At 44.4% G+C, this 21,507-nt stretch overlaps 1 protein-coding gene across 3 annotated transcripts in view; it reads right to left on the bottom strand.

Annotated features, from left to right (window-relative positions):
• Positions 1 to 21,507, bottom strand: part of KIF1B (kinesin family member 1B) — a 169,177-nt gene that overhangs the window by 131,394 nt on the left and 16,276 nt on the right. For all 3 annotated transcript variants that reach the window (XM_062190416.1, XM_062190414.1, XM_062190415.1), the window contains exon 2: positions 18,787 to 18,969. In XM_062190416.1, coding sequence (XP_062046400.1) covers positions 18,787 to 18,892 — 106 coding nt within the window. In that variant the 5' untranslated portion in view covers positions 18,893 to 18,969. The remainder of the gene's footprint in view (positions 1 to 18,786; positions 18,970 to 21,507) is intronic.

Here is a 21,507-nt window from a genome sequence, read left to right as displayed (position 1 = left end):
GAAATGTGAATTATGAAAAACCTATGCATGGATTTCAAGCTTTTTTGAGATTTATTTTGTTTATTTGAAAGAGTTACAGAGAGAGAGAGGGAGAGACAAAGCGGGGGGGAGAGATCTTCCATCTATTAGTTCACTCCCCAGATGGCCACAACAGCTAGGACTGGGCCAGGCTGAAGCCAGAACCAGGAGCTTCTTCTAGGTCTCTGACATGGATGGCAGGGGCCCACACACTTGGGCCATCTTCTGCTGCTTTTCTCAGGCCATTAGCAGGGAGCTGGACTGGAAATGGAGTAGCCAGGACATGAACCAGTGCCCATAAGGGATGCCAGCATCACAGACAGCAGCTTTATCTGCTATGTCACAACACTGGCTCCATGGATTTCAAACATTTTTTACAGCTGGAAACTGTGGCACAGTGGGTTAAGCTGCTGCCTACAATGTCAGAATCCCATATTGGAGCACCAGTTTGACTCCCAGCTACTTCACTTCTAATTCAGCTCCCTGCTGATGTGCCCTGGGAAGCAGCAGGAGATGGTTCAAGTGCTTGGTGCCCTGTCACTCATGTAGGAGATTCAGATGGAGTTCTAGACTCCCTCATTGGCCTGGCCTGGCCCAGCCCCATTCATTGCAGCCACTGGGGAGTGAACCAGCAGAGGGAACATCGCCTTCTGTCTTTGTCTCTCCCTTTCTGTCACTCTGCTTTTCAACTAAATAAGGAAATATTTTTTGAAAAATGTTATACTAAAATAAACTTATCTAATTTAAGTTTCCACAAACTTTTGAAGTATTCTCTCATTACTGCAAGACAGTAATTCACACAGTGGTTCTTGTATCAAGGTCAACTGAGCTGAAATGCAGTGTGTAGGACTTCTAATTTGCTTCTCAAAGTATGTACACAAGAATGAAATTATAGTAATTAGTGCATCCATTCAACAGATAAACCATATTTTCACCAACATAAAAGCTGTTACAAACATAGCACCCACCCCTAGATCATGTGTCACTAGCTCACAGGCTCTGTCTGGGACAAACCACCACTTGTCTTGCAAAGAATGGACTCCAGGCATCTTTCTGAGGACTAGAGTCAGAACACAGTCCACACTAAGCATAGTAGACTTCACACTGCTTTATTTCCTTTAATAACACCTTTCAAGGCCCCTGTTCCACTTCCTACACCTGAGGGCTTCTCTCTGTTAGGGTTACTCTGGATACCCCGTGGACTCCAGACTCGCACCATGCACACACACGACTTCTCACAGATGATCTGGGAGTCATCTTTGACTCTCTTCTCTTACACTGCGCATCCGATCTGCCCTGTGAATTCTACTTTCAAAATATATCCAGGACCCCATGGTTTCCCACCACCACCATCACCACTCAGGTCCACACCACCATCTATCATCTGGCTGACTGCAATGCCTCCCACCTGGAGCATGGAGGCTAGACTGGAGCAAAGTGTGAGTGGATGTGGAAAGACAAATTACCTAGAACACATCAACCAGTGCAGAATGTCTCAGAACCTTACTTGCTGTTTGTACAATATAATGACTCCTTGAGAACTGTGTCTGCCATCAGAAACCCGTAAGTTGCAGCATGTGGTTTGTGGGAGCAGGGTGGAAAGAAGGGTCCATTCCTACATCAAAAGTGTCTCTTGATCCAATACTGAAATTTGTCTTCTAATTCAATCTAATACTCAATCTTCCAAAGGTGAACTGACCTAAAAAATATCTCTACCGTTTTCAAGAACTGTATCAACGAAGGAAGCAGAATATTGCAGAGGCCAAGTCTAAGGATCCAACGCCGCCTCAGGCCCATCTATAATATGGGCACATACACTCCACAAACCTCAATGTTCTTATGGTCATGGGCACAATAATAATGGCGCCTAACTTCATGGGACTGCTTTACGAATTAATGACTGACTCATGTGAAGTTTTAATCCAGGGCCTAGCACAAAGTAAATGGTTGAAATACTGTATCCTTTAACAACTATCTGAGTGTCTACCATACTCAAGACCTGAAGATCTACCGAAACAAAGTGCCTGTCCTCCTGGAGCTCCCATTCTAATGACAGTCATATGGTTAACTCATAGAGAAGGTACATACAGTGTTGGAAAGAAAAATAAAGCAGGCTTAGGAGAGAAAAGGTGACACAGGAATCAGCAGAGGGGCTATTCTAGATAACAGTGTGTGGAGCTGCTCTCCTCCTATAGGTGATACTTGAATGAGGACCTGAATGAAGTTTAAGGAACAGCAACAGCACCAGTCTAGCCAGACAGGTAAATGATGATGAGATAGTCAGCTAAGGGACAAATTCTGTGAGGCCTTGTGGCCAAGATGAGAATTTTTAGTTTTATTCTAAAAGTTACAGGAAGCCGGTGGAGGATTTTTAAGCTGAGGCATGACATGATCTGACTTACATTTCCAAACTATGATTGGCTATTGTGCTATGTAGTTTGAATATGGCTTGCCCCCACCAAAGCTCATGTTTAATCCTATTCCCCAAAGCAGCTGTATGGGGAAGTAAAGTCTAACAGGATCCGCTTGGGTTGTCACAGAACCTCACTAACAGACCACTTCCATCTCTCCCAGGAGTGAGCTCTTGCTCTCAGCAGACTGGTAGTCACTACAAGAGCAGGCTGCTCTTGCAGCCCTCCCACTTGTCTTTCACAGGATCCTGCTTGCCCTTCTGCTTTCCGCCATGAGTCGAAACAATGCAAGGTCCTCACCAGAAGCCAGGATGCAGCTGCCCAGTCTTGGCCTTCCAGCCTCCAGAACTGCAAAATAAGCCTATTTTCTTAATAAATTACCCAATCTCAGGTGTCATGTTACAGCACTATGATATACTGCATGGGAACATGGACAGAGCACAGAGACCAGCAGTTACAGTGGTACTGACCCACAGACTAGAGTAAAAATGGGGGGGTGGGGGTGGGGGACTGGACGCAAGATACAGAACTTACCGTTACAGCCTGTGAGAGAAGGGGCCAGCGTGACTCCCCTAGTTTAGGTTTGAACAACAAAAAGAATGGGTAAGAATGAAGGAAGGAAGGGCCACTTTGGACAGAGAGGGGAAAACAACAGCTCTGCTTACGACAAACTGAGTTTGCTTCTTATGCCTTCAGGCAGGATTAGGCTGCCAGCAAGGAGGACAGGTCTAGAGATATCGGTCCATGTTGGAGAGATGACTCGGAGAGTCACATCAGTGAAATTTAAAGCTTTGAAACAGAATTAAATCACCTAGGGAGTCTGTCTTCTAAGGAAACAGAGAAGAGATCTGAGGACAAAGTCCTGGTGTACTTCTTTTTTTTTTTTAAGATGCATTTGTTTTTATTTGAAAGAGCTACAGAGAGAAAGGGAGAGACAGAAAGACAGCGAGCGTCCACCCACTGGTTCACTCCCTAGATGGCCTCAAAAGCCAGGGCTAGGCCAGGCTGAAGCCAGGAGCTTCTTGCAAGTCTCCCACATGGATGGCAGGGGCCCAAACCCTGGGTCATCTGCCACTGCTTTTTCCAAGCCATTAGCAGGAAGATGAATTGGAAGTGGAGCAGCTGGGACTCGAACCAGCACCCAAATGGGATGCCAGCTTTGTAGGCAGCAGCTTTACCTGCTATGCCACAACACAAGCACCAGCCTGGTGCACTTCGAACCTAATGAGGTGAGGAAGAAGAAAGAATGGCCTGGGAGAAAAGAAGCCAATCCAGAAAGCCAAAGAAGAATGTCTCGAAGCAGCACTGAAGCTACGTTCCTACCACTGTGACAATGATCATTATCACAGCCTTCCTCAGACTCCCGGCCTTCGTTCAGCCGTGTGCTGGTTCTCACCCTCATCTCTGATCACCTGACTGTGGACTCGGTCCTGTCGCCATCCAGGTCCACTCTGGTTCTGAGGCTGTCTTCCTGACTCCTGCAGATGCTGGCAGGCAGCCTCGGCAAAGAGCTGCACACCTCTTTTTCCCAAGGCCACCGGGAAGATGGTTCTCCATTTATCCGCTCCATGTGACTTCCACGCCTTTCTCCTTTCCTCTGCAAATCTCTTATTCCTCATGCAGCACATGACATTTGTTACCAGAGCCTGAGGAAGGCAAAATCCTTTCCAAAAAGGATGACTTGAAGACCCTAATCCAAGATAATGTAAATGCCTATAAAATAATCCCAGAAGGTTGCAAAGGTCTCAGTTTATTGAAGAACCACAACTGACCATCTTCTCTTTCTTGGTATGGCTTCAAGTTAAAATTAGCCTAACAAAGTCTGTTAAATTCCTCAATTTTAGTGGCCTGTCATTGTGGCGCAGCAGGTAAAGCTGCCATCTGCAGTGCCAGCATCCCACATGGGCACCAGTTCCTGTCAAGGCTGCTCCACTTCCAATCCAGCTCCCTGCTAATGGCCTAGGAAAAGGAGCATTAGATGGCCTAGGTGCTTAGGCCCCTGCTGCTCATACGGGAGACCTGGAAGAAGCTCCTGGACCCTGACTTTGGCCTCGCCCAGCCCAGCCACATGGGGAGTGAACCAACTGATGAAGATCTCTCATCCTCTCTCTCCCTCCTTCTCACTCTGTAACTCTTTCAAATAAATAAATAAAATTTTAATACATTCCTTGGGGCTGGCACTGTGGCATAGCAATGCCTGCAGTGCCGGCATCCCATATGGGCGCTGGTTCTAGTCCCAGCTGCTCCACTTCCTGTCTAGTTCTCTGCTATGGCCTGGGAAAGCAGTGGAAGATGGCCCAAGTCCTTGGGCCCCTGCACCCACGTGGGAGACCTGGAGGAAGCTCCTGGCTCCTGGCTTCGGATCGGCTCAGCTCCAGCTGTTGCAGCCATTTGGGGAGTGAACTAGTGATGGAAGACCTCTCTTTCTCTCTCTCTGCTTCCTCCTCTCTGTAACTCTGCCTTTCAAACAAATCTTTTTCTAAAAAAAATACATTCCTCAACTTTATCCCTGTTTCTCTATGCCTTCTTTCTCATTTTACTTTGGCATAAAGATGCAGGAATAATGTTTTAATTAGTCCTAGAAAATAAGACAGTCAAAACAAGATTTATACTTAAAAGTGCTTTTATTCTACAGAATAAATTTGTTTATCTAATATATCAGAGTCTCTATGTAGCAATTATACTGTTGCTGGCAAACTACTAAAGATTTTGCCTGCAACTATAATTAACACATCAGTGTAGCAACTGTAAGTTTATATTAACTTTTCTAACAAAGCATGTTTGTTAAAAATCCTAGCGACATCTCCAGTCAACCACCTTCTTCCCAAAGCCTCCTATACCAAAATTTAAGAAAAACAGCACACAATAAAAACATTTTGTATACAATTTATTTTCAAAGCCATAGAAATCAAAATCCACAGGCAGTGCCCTCCCTTCCTCAAAAGAATGTATTTCTGGAAATAAGTAAGTAGTATAAAATACACTGCCATAAGGCATATTTGAGCAAAAGATCTATATCATAAAGTTCTCCAATCATTTAAAATCATAATCCGAGATTTCTAATCTCATAAAACAGGAATAAGTATACTACATACATAGGTCTTCACCAGAGTTAACCCCAGAGTATTTTATAAAAAGAAATATAACAGAAAGGAAGCCCTGGCCGGCGCCGTGGCTTAACAGGCTAATCCTCCGCCTTGCGGCGCCAGCACATCGGGTTCTAGTCCCAGTTGGGGCGCCGGATTCTATCCCGGTTGCCCCTCTTCCAGGCCAGCTCTCTGCTATGGCCCGGGAAGGCAGTGGAGGATGGCCCAAGTCCTTGGGCCCTGCACCCGCATGGGAGACCAGGAGAAGCACCTGGCTCCTGGCTTCGGATCAGCGCGGTGTGCCGGCCGCAGCGGCCATTGGAGGGTGAACCAACGGCAAAAAAAGGAAGACCTTTCTCTCTGTCTCTCTCTCTCTCTCACTATCCACTCTGCCTGTCAAAAAAAAGAAAAAAAAAAAAAAGAAAAAGAAAGGAAGCCCTACAACTCTTCCGTGTCACTCTGATATACAATAAGCTTTAAATAAACCCTCAATTAACACCACCACCACTCTTCTTAAGCAAATTTTGAATGATTTTAAAGGAAGTAACTTGGAAAGCTTGGATCACATTCCATCAATGTGGCCCAAAGATGGCCACACTGGTGAGCACAGCCACCATTTGCTTCGTAATTTTCCCCCATCAAGAAGAGACAGCAAAACACAGTTTAATCTAACAGCTAAATTCAAACTAGCCTCAGACATACAGCCCTACTACACAGCACAGTAAAACTTAAATGCTCTGCGGAACACACAGGTGAAGGGCCAGGACTCTGGAGCAGTGAGCCCACTTTCTAATGATCTCCTCTCCTGTGTCTGTGGGCCAGGCCAGTCAGCCAGCACCTCCCTGCCTCAATTCCTCATCTGTGGAATGGGAAAAACTCCCACACAGGCTTGCTGGGAGGATTCAGTGAGCTAAATTCTCCAGGGCCCAGCTGGGCCTGGCTCGTAAGGGTCTGCTGTTATTCTTGCTGTTAATTACTAACCATGGTTTTGTTTTCCTTTTTTTTCTCTTTACCCAGTTCCTCTCCTAGTTCATTCACAGGTAAAGGAACTCCCTGGTATCAACCAGACGATGTGGAAGGGGAATAGTAAGCACAGCTAAATCACGTCCTCCACACTTGCTCTGGCCAACTCTGGCCCCACGGTCCTGCCGCCGCAGGCCAGGATCCCCTATTTCCCATCCCATTACTCAGGTATTTAGGTGCTCCTCTTCGGTCTTTCCTAACAGTCATCACAGTTTTTATTTTTATTTATTTATTTATTTTTTGACAGGCAGAGTGGACAGTGAGAGAGAGAGACAAGAGAGAAAGGTCTTCCTTTTTGCCATTGGTTCACCCCTCAATGGCTGCTGCAGCTGGCGCACCACGCTGATCCGAAGCCAGGAGCCAGGTGCTTCTCCTGGTCTCCCATGTGGGTGCAGGGCCCAAGCACTTGAGCCATCCTCCACTGCACTTCCAGGCCACAGCAGAGAGCTGGATTGGAAGGGGAGCAACTGGGACAGAATCCGGCGCCCCAACCGGGACTAGAACCCGGTGTGCCGGCGCCACAGGTGGAGGATTAGCCTATTGAGCCGCGACGCCAGTCACAGTTTTTATTATTGTTCTCTGTTTAAGACAAGCCTGAAAACTCTGAAAGCATGGTGACCTGGCAGCCTGTGCTTGCTGTATAAACAAAACAAACCTAATTTCACTTTCTTACTCCTGCCGCCTATAGACAGCCTTCGTTTCCAGACAATACAACTAAGAATAGTTTTACTGTAATGCGCACTTCTTGATCCATTACCAAAGAGTAAATGTATGAATGCCTACTTTGCCTAATGAAACACTGGAGGTAACAGTCCCTTCACAGCCCAGCTAACTGGCTCTGGACTTCTCTAACTCCCATTACAACATTTCACACTTCACTGGACAACTAACAAAAGCAATCAGCACTGTGTTATTGGCATGGACTTTTAAAAATGAACTCCAGAACATCTCTTGAGAGTGGCAAAGAAGGCATTCAAAACAGAAAACAAAACTGCACATAGCTGCCTTCTATGAGAAACCAACAAAGCACATATAAAGGCAGCATGAAGTATGGTTTGGATAGAATAGCCTGATGCAAAAGAGCAAAGAAAAAAAAAAAAAGACCGAGTTTCCCACAAGAAGATTTATTGCATATTGTTTACTCATTTATTCTTATTTATTTCCAAGATAGAGAAACACAGACAGACAACTAGAGATTTTCCATCTGCTGGTTCACTCCCCAAATGCTCACAAGAGCTGAGGTTGGGACAGGCCAAAGGCAGGAGCCAGGAACCCAACCCAAGTCCTCCACGTAGATGACCAGGACCCACGTGTGTAAGCCACCACCTGCTACGTCCCAGGCTACGTATCAGCAGGAAGCTGGAATCTGCAGTACAGCCAGGACTCAAACCCAGGCACTCCAATACGGAATGACGGAATGACGGCATCCCGAGCAGGAGCCTTGCCCCTAGGCCAGATGTCCACCCCAGTTTCACTAAGATTTTATCCAGTCGACTCTCTTAGCTGTACTGATGTGAAAACAATTTATTTAGGTAGTTGAAGTTTAAATTATCTAATGTAATAAAAAGTCAGTTCCAAATACACAATAGCAAACTCCTCACCTAGTGATAGACTCAATTATTCCTGCCTTTAAACTTAAGTTCCCATGGAAAAGAACAACGCAGCAACCATGGACACCAACTCCATTCTCTAACCACCACCCCACGTAGCACGCAGGGTTTCATGTGATCCTTGCACCGTGGTGTAGCAGCTGAGCTGACATCAGTAACAACTCCATTCATAAGTGAAGACCCTAAAGGCTCAAATGTGCCATAACCACTCGCCAAGTAGCAAGGGGAGAAATTATTTGTTTTGTGCTTTTTGTATTTTCCAACCTTCAATTTGCTTATGTTTTCAGACTAAAAAAATTACATGTTATTTTTCAATTTTAGAATTGTTTCATATTACTTATGAGTAGACTGAATAAATATGTTCACTAAGTTTTTCTGAAACAGGGGCCAAGGATATGTAGAGGCCATCCTATGACAAATTACCTTCCTTTAGTGTTCCCTTACTAAATAAAAGTACTAAACTATGAAGATCAATGGAGTAAAACTGCTACGAAGGGAAATATAAGAGATAACTCTTCAGCAAGAGTCAGAGAAGTTATATCTTGGAAGAATGATAATATGCTACTATTTGCTACAAAAAAATGAGACTCCTCAAGCAAGAGCCCTCTGAGACACCACGCATCACTTTCCTCTATTTCAAAGCACTAAAACAAATAATCATCCTGCAGATATTTGAAAAAAGTAGATACTAACTCAGAAGAAAAACTTTGTATGCAGCAAACGACAGACAAATTATGAAAAGCAAATTCAATTTACCGAACACCTGTTATGTGCCAAGAACTGTTTAGGAAGGTGTAAGAGATATGAGGAACCATCTCAAAATTATTCCTTTCCCCATCAAGGTGGCTCCCTTATGAGAAACATTTTGCAAAGTGGATAACTTCTTATCAGAACTTTGTCCAACCATTCCTAAAGTAAGCAGGGGGAAGGACACTACTGGTCAGGAACAATCGCTCAAGGAGAAATAAATATGATACTTATTTGATATACTTTTCTGAAGATTTATTTATTTATTTGTAAGGCAGAGTTACAGAGAGATGGACAGAGACAGATCTTCCATCTCCTGGCTCACTCCCAAATGGACACAATGGTCAGGCGAGAGCCAGACAGGCCAGGAGCCTAGAATTCCATCTGGGTCTCCCACGTGGGTGCAGGGGTCCAAGCACTTGGGCCATCTTCTGCTGCTCTACCAGGCGCATAAGCAGGAAGCTGGATCAGAAGTGGAGCAGCCAGGACTCAAAGTTACGCTCTTTTGATATGCTGACTTTGCAGGCAGTAGCTTAACCTGCAGCACCTTAAGGCTGGTCCAGATGTCTACTCTAACTTGCTGAGAAATGATTAAATATTCAAGATAACTATAGAATATTCTTTCCCCTGAACTCCAACTCCAGTATTTTTCAAACAAAGGAAACAGTGATGAGACATGGGAGCAACAATGGCTGCAAAAAGTAGTTAGAGTCAAAAGGATCCTCTTGTTTTCAAAGCACCAGGAGATGTATCCTTCACGGTGCTCTCCGGCTGAATGTCACAGGAGCGAGCATTTAGCATGGTAGCTAGGATGCCCACTGTCCTGGGGCCGGGGTTGTTGTGTAACCAGTTAAGCCACCACCTGCAACACAGGCATCCCATACGGATGCCGGTTCAAGTCATGAATCTGGCTGCTCCACTTCCAATCCAGCACCCTGATAGTGCACTTGGGAAAGCAGTGGAAGATGGCCCAAGTCCTTGGGCCCCCACATCCACATGGGAGACCCAAATGAATCTCTTGACTTCAGTCTGGCTTAGCCCTGGCTGCTGTGCCATTTGTGGAGTGAATCAGGGGATGGAAGATCGCTCTCTCTCTCTCTCTCTCTCTCTCTCTCTCTCTGAAACTCTGCCTTTCAAATAAAAATAAAATAAATCTTTAAAAAGACACCCACGTCCCATATCAGAGTACCTGGGTTCAACACCTGGCTCTGGTTCTTAACTCCTGCCTCCTGCTAGTGAAGAGCCTGGGAGGCAGCAGGACTGCTCAGGTAATTAAGTTCCTGCCACTCATAGGAGAGATCATGGAACTCCCAGCTCCTAGCTTTGGGTCAGCCTGGCCCAGCCATTACATGTACTGGGGGAGTAAACCAATGAACAGGAGCTTACTCTATCTGCTTGTGTCTTTGTATCTCTGCCTCTCAAATAAGTAAATAAATATTGTAATATGTTGCCTCTGTTGCTAGGAATTTAAAAAATACAGATATAGTGCTATAAATACATGCTCCATAGCAGGCATTTGTAAAACAAAACAAAACAAAACAAAACAAAAAACCTGCAAGACATGCATGGTTTTAATAGCAAATAGGAGGGAGGATGGGAGGAAAAGAAGTAACATTATGTTCTTAGAATGGTATTGTTGAAATACATTAAATCTATTCTCTACATTAATAACAACTTTTATATGTTTAAAGATTTATTCATTTATTTGAAAGTTGTAATTACACAGAGAGAGAAGGAGAGGAAGAGGCAGAGGCAGAGAGAGAGAGAGAGAGAGAGAGAGAGAGAGAGTTCTTCCTTCCGTTGGTTCACTCCCCAATTGGCCGCAACGGCCGGAGCTGCACTGATCTGAAGCCAGGAGCTAGAGCTCCATCTGGGTCTCTCTCAGTGTGTGTGTATGTAATAGTAGCATTATTAGTAATAGTAGTACAAGTAGTAGAAGAATTCTTAGGGCTGGCATTGTGGCACAGTGGGTAAACTGCCACCTGTGACACCAGTATCCCATATTGGCACCAGTTCAAGTCCTGGCTGCTCCATTTCCAACCTAGCTCCCTACTAATGGCCTGGAAAAAGCAGCAGCAGATGTCCCCTGCCACTGCCACCCACGTGGAAATGCTTGGGCCACTGCCACCCACACAGAAGACCTGAATGAAGCTCCTGGCTTTGTCCTGGCTCCGACTGTCGAGGCCATTTGGGGAATAAACCAGCAGATGGAAGATCTCTCTGTCTCCTCTCGCTCGCTAACACTTACAAATAAGTAAACAAATCTTCAAATTAAAACAAAAGCAGGTGCCTGTGGCATAGAAAGTTAAGCCTCTGCCTGCAGTACCATCCTGGTTGAGCCCCAGCTGCTGCATTTCCAATCCAGCTCCCTTCTAATGACCTGGGAAAGCAGTGAAGACGCTCAAGTGCTTGGACCCCCGCACTCACATGGGAGACCCGCAGGAGGCTTCTGGCTCCTGGCTTCATATTGGCTCAGCTCTAGCTGGTTTGGCCTTTGGGGAATAAAGACCTCTCTCTCTCCCCATGTCTCTAACTCTCTCTGTGGCTCTGCCTCTTGAATGAAAAAAAATTAACAATAAAAAATAAATTAATTAAAACAAGAAATTCTCTTTGCTATATTCTATTATGTAAAATGTATCGTGATTTTTTATCTATTTCCCCACTAACGGACACTAGGGTTGTTTCCAGTTTTTTGCTCCAAGGAAAAAACAGTGCTGCTGGGAATTTAGATGGCCACATTTTCATCAGTTCTAGTGATTTCCAGTGGAATCTAATCCACTGGTAGAGGCTATGAAGAGATACACAATTGGAGACAAATGAAATATTCTGTTCACATAATGAATCCTGTTGAAGGGTAGGTTTAAAATAAAACAACCTAGGGGACAGCACTGTAGTGCAGTGGGTAAAGCCACTGCCTGAAGTGCCGGCATCCCGTATCAGTGCCAGTTCGAGTTCCAGCTGTTCCACTTCCGATCTAGCTTTCTGCTATGGCCCGGGAAAGCAGTAGAAGATGGCCCAAGTCCTTGGGCCCCTGCACCCACATGGGAGATCTAGAAGAAGCTCCTGGCTCCTGGCTTCAGATCAGCACAGCTCTGGCCATTGCAGTCATTTGGTGAATGGACCACTGGATAGAAGACCTCTCTCTCTCTCTCTCTCTCTCTCTGGCTCTACCTCTATGTAACTCTTTCAAATAAATAAAATAAATATTTAAAAAAAAAAAAAAAAAAACCGGGGGCCGGCGCTGTGGTGTAGCAGGTAAAGCTGCCACCTGCAGTGCCAGCATCCCATATGGGTGCTGGTTTGAGCCCCAGTTGCTCCACTTCCAATCCAGCTCTCCACTGTGGCCTGGGAAAGCGGTGGAAGATGGCCCAAGCCCTCGGGCCCCTGCACCTGTGTGGGAGACCCAGAGGAAGATCCTGGCTCCAGGCTTCAGATCGGCGCAGCTCCAACTGTTGTGGCCAGTTGGGGAGTGAACCAGTGGATTTAAGACCTCTGTCGCTGCCTCTCCTTGTCTCTCTGTGTAACTCTGACTTTCAAGTAAAATAAATAAATCTTTAAAAAAGAAAAAAAAAAAAACCTGGAAATTCTAAGATTACAGCATAGGCCGTAGAGGTGGAGAAGCAGTACCTGAACAGCCGGCCTTATCCTGCTCTGGCCACACTGGGAATGCCTTGGATGTGATGCGATGGAGTTTTACCTCTATCTGATTTAACAAATTATGGGACTGGCACTGTGGCATAGTGGGTAAAGCCACTGCCTGCAGTGCAGGCATTCCATATGGGCACCGGTTTGAGCCCTGGCTTCTCCACTTCTGATCCAGCTCTCTGCTATGGCCTGGGAAAGCAGTAGAAGATGGCCCAAGTCCTTGGGCCCCTGCACTCACATGGGAGACTTGGAAGAAGCTCCTGGCTCCTGGCTTCAGATCAGCACAGCTCTAGCCATTACGGCTAGAGTGACCCAGAGGGTGGGGAGTGACCTAGAGGGTGGAAGCCCTCTCTCTCTCTCTCTTTCTCTCTGCCTCTCATTCTCTTTGTGTAACTCTTTCAAATAAATAAATAAATCTTAAAAAAAAAAATATGTCCTGGGTTACCCTGGAAAAACCTTGAAAAACAAAACCTAGTTCTGCTTCTGAGGTAATGATTCTCTACCTTTTTGGGGGAGACACAGATCCCTTTTTAAGGTGTACCGAAGGAGCTGGCACTGTGGCATAGTAGGCTAAAGCACCCCATATGGGTGCCGCCTTGTATACTGGCTGCTCCTCTTCCGATCCAGCTCTCTGCTATGGCCTGGGAAAGCAACAGAAGATGGCCCAAGTCCTTGCGCCTTTGCACCCACATGGGCGATCCAGAAGGAGCTCCTGGCTCCTGGCTTTGGATTAGCCCAGCTCTGGCTGTTGTTGCCATTTGGGGGTAAACCAGCAGACAGAAGACCTTTCTCTCTGCCTCCCACTCTCTAACTCTGCCCCTCAAATAAATAAATAAATAAATCTTAAAAAAAAAAAAAAGTGTACCAAAGATGATTACCCTCTCCCTTGGAAAACTCACACATTTTCACAGAAAACTGAAGAGGTTCCCACCTCAACAGAAACAGAAGTATAATTATTGGTCCTGAGAAAAGAAAATTCAGACTAAAATATAAGTGAGAACTAGCTAATACTAATGAGAAAAAAAAAAAAGACTAGAAAACAAAATTATGCAAACACTGCATGCACTTAACCAAAATGGAACAAAACCCATGAAAATGCAACAGTAGGTTGTGGTAAGGAGGTGAGAGAAGATCTGTCTATCCAGAATGTTCACAAGGACAATCTATGTACAATTACACTTATTTCATGTAGTTTTACTAACTTATGTTAGAAAAAGCATACAGGCCGGCGCCGTGGCTCAACAGGCTAATCCTCCGCCTTGCAGCGCCAGCACACCGGGTTCTAGTCCCAGTCGGGGCACCGGATTCTGTCCCGGTGGCCCCTCTTCCAGGCCAGCTCTCTGCTGTGGCCAGGGAGTGCAGTGGAGGATGGCCCAAGTCCTTGGGCCCTGCACCCCATGGGAGACCAGGAGAAGCACCTGGCTCCTGCCATCGGATTAGCGCGGTGCACCGGCCGCAGCACGCCTACCACGGCGGCCGTTGGAGGGTGAACCAATGGCAAAAGGAAGACCTTTCTCTCTGTCTCTCTCTCTCACTGTCCACTCTGCCTGTCAAAAAATTAAAAATAAAAATTAAAAAAAAAAAAGATTGAGTATTGAAAGAATAAAAGTTCCTAGCAAAGGAATTTTGATAAATACATTAAAAAGATTTACCAAAGAACAAGAGACAGAATGTGGCTACAGACAAAGCAAAATATCTTAAGTGAAAACCAGTTCTATACATTTCCTGTTTTTCAGAGGATATTTATGAAGGTTGAATGATTCCACATTTACACACATAACTTAACCATAAATGTGAACATTTAGATCATTAACTTTGCCCCACTTTTCCTTTTTACAAAATAACCAGACAACAAAACATGCTTCCAGGGATGGGTGTTTGGCCTGGTGGTAAAACAACTACATCCCATATCAGAATTCCTGGGTTGGAGTCCTGGCTCCCATTCCTGACTCCAACTTCCTGCTAATGCAGACCTGGGGGGCAGCAGCAGTAGCTCAGTAATTGGGCTCCTACCACCCACATGGGAAACCTGGGTTGAGTTCCAGGGTCTCAGCTTCAGCCCAGCCCAGCCTGGAGCCACTGTGGGCATTTGGAGAGTAAATCAGCAGACAGGCGCTCTCTCACTCTATCTCTGCAGGTCTTGTGTGTTTGCCTGTGTGTCTGTCTCCTCCCTCTGCCTTTCAAATAAATAAATAAATATTTTTTTAAAAGCTTCCAAAGTAGAAGAAACTCAGAATATAATGGGATATTACTGAACAAAGCCATTTGTATGTGCTTTGGACTCCAAAATGTCAAAGTAGCAACATTAATCTGTGCCATGGAAAAAACTTCCTCCAAGACCAGAGAGTACTTAAATAAAATGTCTAGTACTCAGTTTTCAGATCTGGCACATTCCTGAAAGTTCTTTTTGACTCCTGCACTTTTTTCACAGGAGACCTTATGGCAGGAACATTCCATTGCATTCCATCTGCAATCAGCTATAATCCCTGTGGGCAGCAGCCCAGCCAGCTTGCCAGCATAGCAGCCTTTCTAATGCAGCTAACACATGTGGCTACGGCATATTCATTTCTTTTCTTTTTTTTTTTTTTTGCCACTATGCTATGTTCACAATGCATGTACTCTCTCAATCTAAGCCCAACGGCTTTTTTTAAAACAAGCCACAAATACTTTCTAAACATAGCATCTTCTATACAAATGCCTGTCTCAAAATCTCTCACTTAAAAATTATTCGGATTACATATCAAATTATTAAGAAAATGCCATATAAAAATTGAAAACAGAAAGTAGAAAAATTTCTAGAGGAAAAGTTTCTCATACAATAAACATGATAGTTCTCTTACAGCTAGTTGTTTTCTGAGACAACAACCTTCAAAAGAACCAAAATGATCCCAAACCCCAGGAGCCACAACAAAGTATGAAGCTAGAAAGTGCACCCTAATTTTTTCAAGGCTTATCTATCTAACGAGGAATTTTGTTTCAGTAGACAAATGCTAACTTAGCTGAAATTTCGCATGCAGGGAGGCCACGTGTCAGAGCCAGATGAGTGTGAGGAGTGTCATAATCCACTCCCAGCACTACCACTAAAAAGCTGTAATGAGCTCCAGCTCAGAAATCGTTCCCAAAAGTGAAGGTACTTCAAAACATTCGTGGAAAATGAAATTTAAAAATAAGTTCGTTTTAGTGCAAAACAAAGTTGAAGTCTATGCACAGTTTTCTTATATTTTTGTGTCCTCCATGGACTTTCTGAAGCCTTCTTGTCTACTGAGTATCTAATCTCAATCCTACTCACTCCAGGTCCAGCTTAAATCCCCTCTCACTGATGAATCCTTACACTTGCACTTCACCAAACTCACATCTGCATTTCTTTAAAAGTCCTTTCTGTGCAACTATTGCTTTGATCACTTTTACTATGGATGGAAGTGATTTTAGTATGGCTTGTCTCCTCCACCACAAACTTATAAACTCCTCCAGGGCCGGGTCCCATGCTGATCTCACAAACTCACATATGGCCGACTCACAAAAGAACAAGGGGGAAAGAAAGGACAAGCAGGGCCAACCACAGCTGCCCAGCCTGTCCTCTTCAAAGGTTTTGGATAAAATATGGAGGTAAAACCATCAGTAATTCAGCACTGTGCTTTAGGCGGTCCACAGACTGGTGTTTAGGGCACTAGTACGAGCTCATTCTAACCAAATTAATTACTGTTAATAAAAACTAGGCAGTTCTGTGCTATTTCATCCAAAAATCCATTTTTAATCATTCTAGAGATTTTGTAGGAGATAATGTATATCCCTTAAACTACATGTTTGTGGCCCTATTCCCAAAAGGATTCCATCAAGAATATCATTTTTTAGCATCATTTATTGTTGTTGTTGTTTAAAAATTTATTTGAGAGGCAGAGTAACAGAGAAAGGGGGAAACAGCAAGAGAATAAGAAAATCTTCCAACATTCCACCCACTGGTTCACTCCCCAAGCGGCCACAACAGCCAAGGCTTGGCTGCTCTGCCTCTGATTCAGCTTCCTACCAAGGCAGTGGATGATGGCCCAATGACTTGGACCTCTTCCATCTCGGTAGGAGACCCAGATGGAGTTCCAGGCTCCTGGCTTTAACCTGGCTTAGCCCAACCATTGCAGCCACAGGGGGTGTGAACCAGCAGATGGAAGATCTCATTCTGTCTGTTTCTCCCTCTCTATGTCTGTAACTCTACCTTACAAATAATTTAAAAAATAAATAAAATAAAAAAGAAATCAAGCAGTCCAAGGTCTACTCTTTATAACTACCCTAAATTATAGAAACCCAGAACTACAGCAAGGCTTTTAAGTTTACCACATATTCTAATAATCTTATCTTCCTGGATCATGGATGGACTATTTTTTCACTCTTCTTAGTACTTAGCATACTATCACACATAAACTAGATATCTGTGCCGCATAATCTCTTAGTATTTCCTAAATCACTGGCCTGTTTAAACTCCTGTTCTCTAATCTTGAAAAAAAAATTAAAAAATAAATTGCTATAAGCCCTCTCAATCAAAATCAGAGCAGAGCACAGACAACAGAAAGTTCAAAGCTATCTCTGAATTTCCCTGAAATGTGGGCTAAACATACAGCTGACTTTCTCTGAAACAAACATTTCCCTCCAGCAGACTCCTCTATGAAGAACACGGCAAATGGCACATAAGCAGATGAGGACAAAATGGTTACTTCAGCAGTGACCTGTCTAAAACAACAACAATTCTGACTCATCACAAAGTTAGATTTAACAGGTTGGCATTGTGGCACAGTGGGCTGGCATCAACATCTCCTGTTGGAACACTAGTTTGAGTCCCTACTGCTCCGCTTCTGATTCAGTTCCCTATTAATATGTCTGCGAAGGCAGTGGAAGATGCCCAAGTGCCTGGATCCCTGCCACCCACGTGTAAGACCTGGATAGAGTTCCAAGCTCCTGGCTTTGGCCTGGCCCAGTCCAAGTCATTAAGGCAATTTGGGGAGTGAACAAGTGGACTGAAGATCTGCTCTGTCTTTCAAATAAATAAAAGAATCTATATTTTTTAAAAAGTTGAAGATTTAGGAGACACTGTCCACTGGTTCACTGTCCAGATGCAAGGCTGGGCCAGGGCAAAGTCAGGGCCAAGAACTTCATCCGGGTCTCCCACATGGGTGGTAGGCAGGAACCTAAGCACTTGCTGAAGCTTGCACATTAGCAAGAAATAAATATAAACAAATTTTTTTAAATGCAGAAAGAAAAATAGCAAATCTTGGGGCCTTAATAGGTACATTTTATGTCAAGACCTTTATTAAAAAAAAAAAAGGTTGGGGCCAGCACCGTGGCACAGCAGGTAAAGCTGCCACCTGCAGTGCCAGCATTCCATATGGGCACCGGTTCGAGACCGGTTGCTCCACTTCCTATCCAGCTCTCTGTGATGCCCTGGGAAAGCAGTGGAGGATGGCCCAAGGACTTTGGGCTGTTGGGCCCCTGCACCCACTTGGGAAACCCAGAAGAGGCTCCTGGCTCCTGGCTTTGGATCGGCATAGCTCCGGCCATTGTGGCCAGTTGGGGAGTGAACCAGTGGAAGGAAGACCTCTCTCTCTCTTTCTCTCTCTGTGTAACTCTGACTTTCAAATAAATAAATTCTTTTTAAATAGGTTATTTATTTATTTATCTGAAAGGCAGAGACAGAAAGGGAGAGGAGGGGCAGAGAGAGAGACAGAGAGAGTGAGTGAGCGTGAACACAGAGATCGCGTCCACCTACTTCCACATGGTCACAAAGGCCAGGGCCAGGGCAGGCTGAAGACAGGAGCCACACACTCCATCCTTGTCTTGTACATGGGTGGCAGAAGCCCAAGTACTTTAGCCATCATCTGCTGCCTTCTCAGGTACATTAGCAAGGAAGTGGATGGGAAGTCACAATGCTGGCAACATCAGGATTTAATAAAAACCACTGCTTACAACATTATTATCATTAGTAGTTCAACTAAACACACATTATCACCAAATTAATTCAGTTATTCAGAGTTTCTCAACTGTAAAGAGTGAACAGCCCAGAATTAAGTACACTGCAGCAAACATGCAGGGGGAAACACTCAGTGGGTCATTCAGAGGGCGAAGTTCAAAGTGCTACACAAATATTCACAAATACACAAATATTCACTCAGATCGATCATGGCAAGAAAAGAAGGGAAGCAGAAACTGGTGAGATGTACGAGTGTAAGATGACAACAGCAATAACAACAATGATGCACTCACTGGTCGAGTTGCCTTGCATCTGAATGATGCACTTGGACTCCTTGCTGGTCTCGCGAGAATTGAAGGGCCTCACCCGCACTGCCACCTTCACCGAGGCTCCCGACATTCTGACGGCCTTGGTAGATATATACGCAGTCCAGAAATAGAGAATCAAAGTTTCTGTTGAAGTTATGTTCAAGTTTCCTTTAAAAAGAAAAAAAAATCCATATAAGATACTCAGAATTAAACAAAACAGGGGCTAACCTAAGCGTAACAGCTACAACCTTAGTTCATATTCCTGTTTCCATTTCTAGAAAGCCTCCTCCCTGTTCTCCCCTGCAAACCTTATATTCCCAACAGTACAATGATCAAAAGAATTACAGGCCAATTCCTTTTCCAATCCCATTATCTCTTTCCCATACCTAAAAGTCCCTAAACTTATTAATAAAAAATATAACTATAAAATAACAAGCATCTATTTTGTTCTGTGCTACCATATCAATCTTCAGTAATACATGAAAACATGTTTATATATTGTAGTTATTTAAACAGATAACTTTCCATCTGCAAACCACCTGCTGCTTTTTTTTTTTTTTTTTTTTAAAGAAACGTACTGGGGGCTGGCGCTGTGGCGTAGGGGCTGAGCCTCTGCCTGTGGCATCAGCATTCCATATGAGCACCAGTGTGTATCCTGGCTGCTCCTCTTCCGATCCAGCTCTCTGCTATGGACTAGGAAAACAGAAGATCTACACCCGTGTGGGAGACCTGGAGGAAGCTCCTGGCTTCATAGGATCAGCTCCAGCCACTGCAGCCACTTGGGAAGTGAACCAGTGGATAGAAGACCTTTCTTTCTGTCTTTCCCTCTCTCTGTAACTCTACCTCTCAAACAAATAAATAAAATCTTTAAAAAAAAAAATCCCTAATGATTAAAAAAAGAGAAATGCACTAAACCTTCTATAATTAAAGTCTGAAACGTTTAGTTACATGATACCAGTGTACAGCCAACAGCAATGAACAAAGAGAAGCTCTAGCCAGCTCCTTTAACTGTGCAGCGATTTCCTTTACCTCGGAAGATGGCTGGCAGGTGTTGACCCCTGCCACACCCTGCAGGATGCCCAGAGAAGGGTCAAAGACCTGGGCCCTCTCAGATGTGCCAGTGACTCACGGCAGAATCAAATCACTGCACTTCACTGCTGAATTAAGCCACATTTTCCAGAGGAATGGTTTCCCTCCCAACAAAACAAAACCAACACTATTCTGTGAAAAGAACACACATAAGTAATTTCCACCAGAAACAAATGATCTCTCTAGTCAGGAAGAAATCTAAACAATGCCCATTATATAAACACCTTCAGGAGGAGCCAAACAGAAAAAGCTTTAAAAAGTCTTTCAGTTAAATTATCTGGGAACCCAAAAGAACCTAAATCTGACTGATCTCTTCCTGTGTAATTCGGTGAAGATTAGGAACGCTAACCTATAGCTGTACAACACTACCAATGCTTTGCCCAAGAAAAGGCAAAAATAAATAAACCAAAATCTCACTCTATACCTATCCTTTTTTAATTTACTTATCTATTTGAAAAGCATAGTGATAGAGAGAGGGGGAAAGACAGAAGAGGTCTTCCATCCACTGGTTTACTCCTCCAATTCCGGCAACAGCCAGAGCCAGGTCTGGCAGAAGCCAGGAACCAGGACCCCATCGTGGCCTCGCATGTGGTTGGCACAGGCCTTCTGCTGCCTTCCCATGCAAATTAGCAAGAAGCTGGACCAGAGCAAAGGAGCTGGGACTGGAACTGGCACTCCAATGTGAGAAGCCAGCATCACAGAGAGCAGCTTAACCTGCTGTGCCACAGTGCCAGTCCTCTTCTTCTTTCTTAATGTAGTATCACCACTTGAAAGTCTTAAGTTTTGGAACATGCCTACCATTCATCCCTCACATCACCACTCAGACACTGTCCTGTTTGCTAGTACTTAGGCAGTACATGATGTAGGAGCTCAGGCAATATCCTGAAGGAATGAATTAATCAGTTGTTCCCCAGTTGTGGGAATTCTGTGTTTGATTCTATTGCCTGGGGAGCCAGCGTTGGGGCACAGCAGGTTAAGCCACAGCCGGCAACGCCAGCATCCCTTATTCAGTGTCAGTTTGAGTACCAGCTTCTCTGCTTCTGACCCAGCTTCCTGTTAATGTGCTTGGGAAAGCAGCAGATGATTCAAGTCCTTGGGCCCCTGCACCTGCACAGGAGACCTGGATGGAGTTCCGGGCTCCTGGCTTCAGCCTGGCCTGGCCCTGGCCATTGCGGCCATTTGGGGAGTGAGCCAGCGGGTGGAGGATATCCTTGTCTCTGACTCTCTCCTCCCCTCTCTTGGACTCTGCCTTACAAATAAATTGTTTTTTTAAATGCTGTTGCCTGGTTTGCTGCTTTTTGTTTCAAATGATTGTATTTTTGATGCTAATATTTTTGTTTGTTGCAACGTTTTTCCAGTCTGTTTTCCCTTTTCACATTATTTAATATACCAAATATTTTGTGGTAACATTAATCAAATGAAAACTGGGGGCTATTGACGCTCCCAATCAATGAATCCTGACATACTCACAACTCACTAGTTCAGTGCTTTGGCAAAAAAGAGTGAAGCATTCAGAAAAAGCAAGACATAAAACCTATTTCAACCATCCAGAGTTCCCTTTGACATACAGCTAGCCTCCCAACACTCATCACGTCCAGAATGCCAGTATCTTTTCCC

The sequence above is a fragment of the Lepus europaeus genome, chromosome 5 (assembly GCF_033115175.1).
Source record: "Lepus europaeus isolate LE1 chromosome 5, mLepTim1.pri, whole genome shotgun sequence".
NCBI classification, from domain to species: domain Eukaryota; kingdom Metazoa; phylum Chordata; class Mammalia; order Lagomorpha; family Leporidae; genus Lepus; species Lepus europaeus.
The sequence above is the reverse complement of the archived record's forward strand: the minus strand, read 5'-3'. Positions and strand labels throughout refer to the sequence as shown.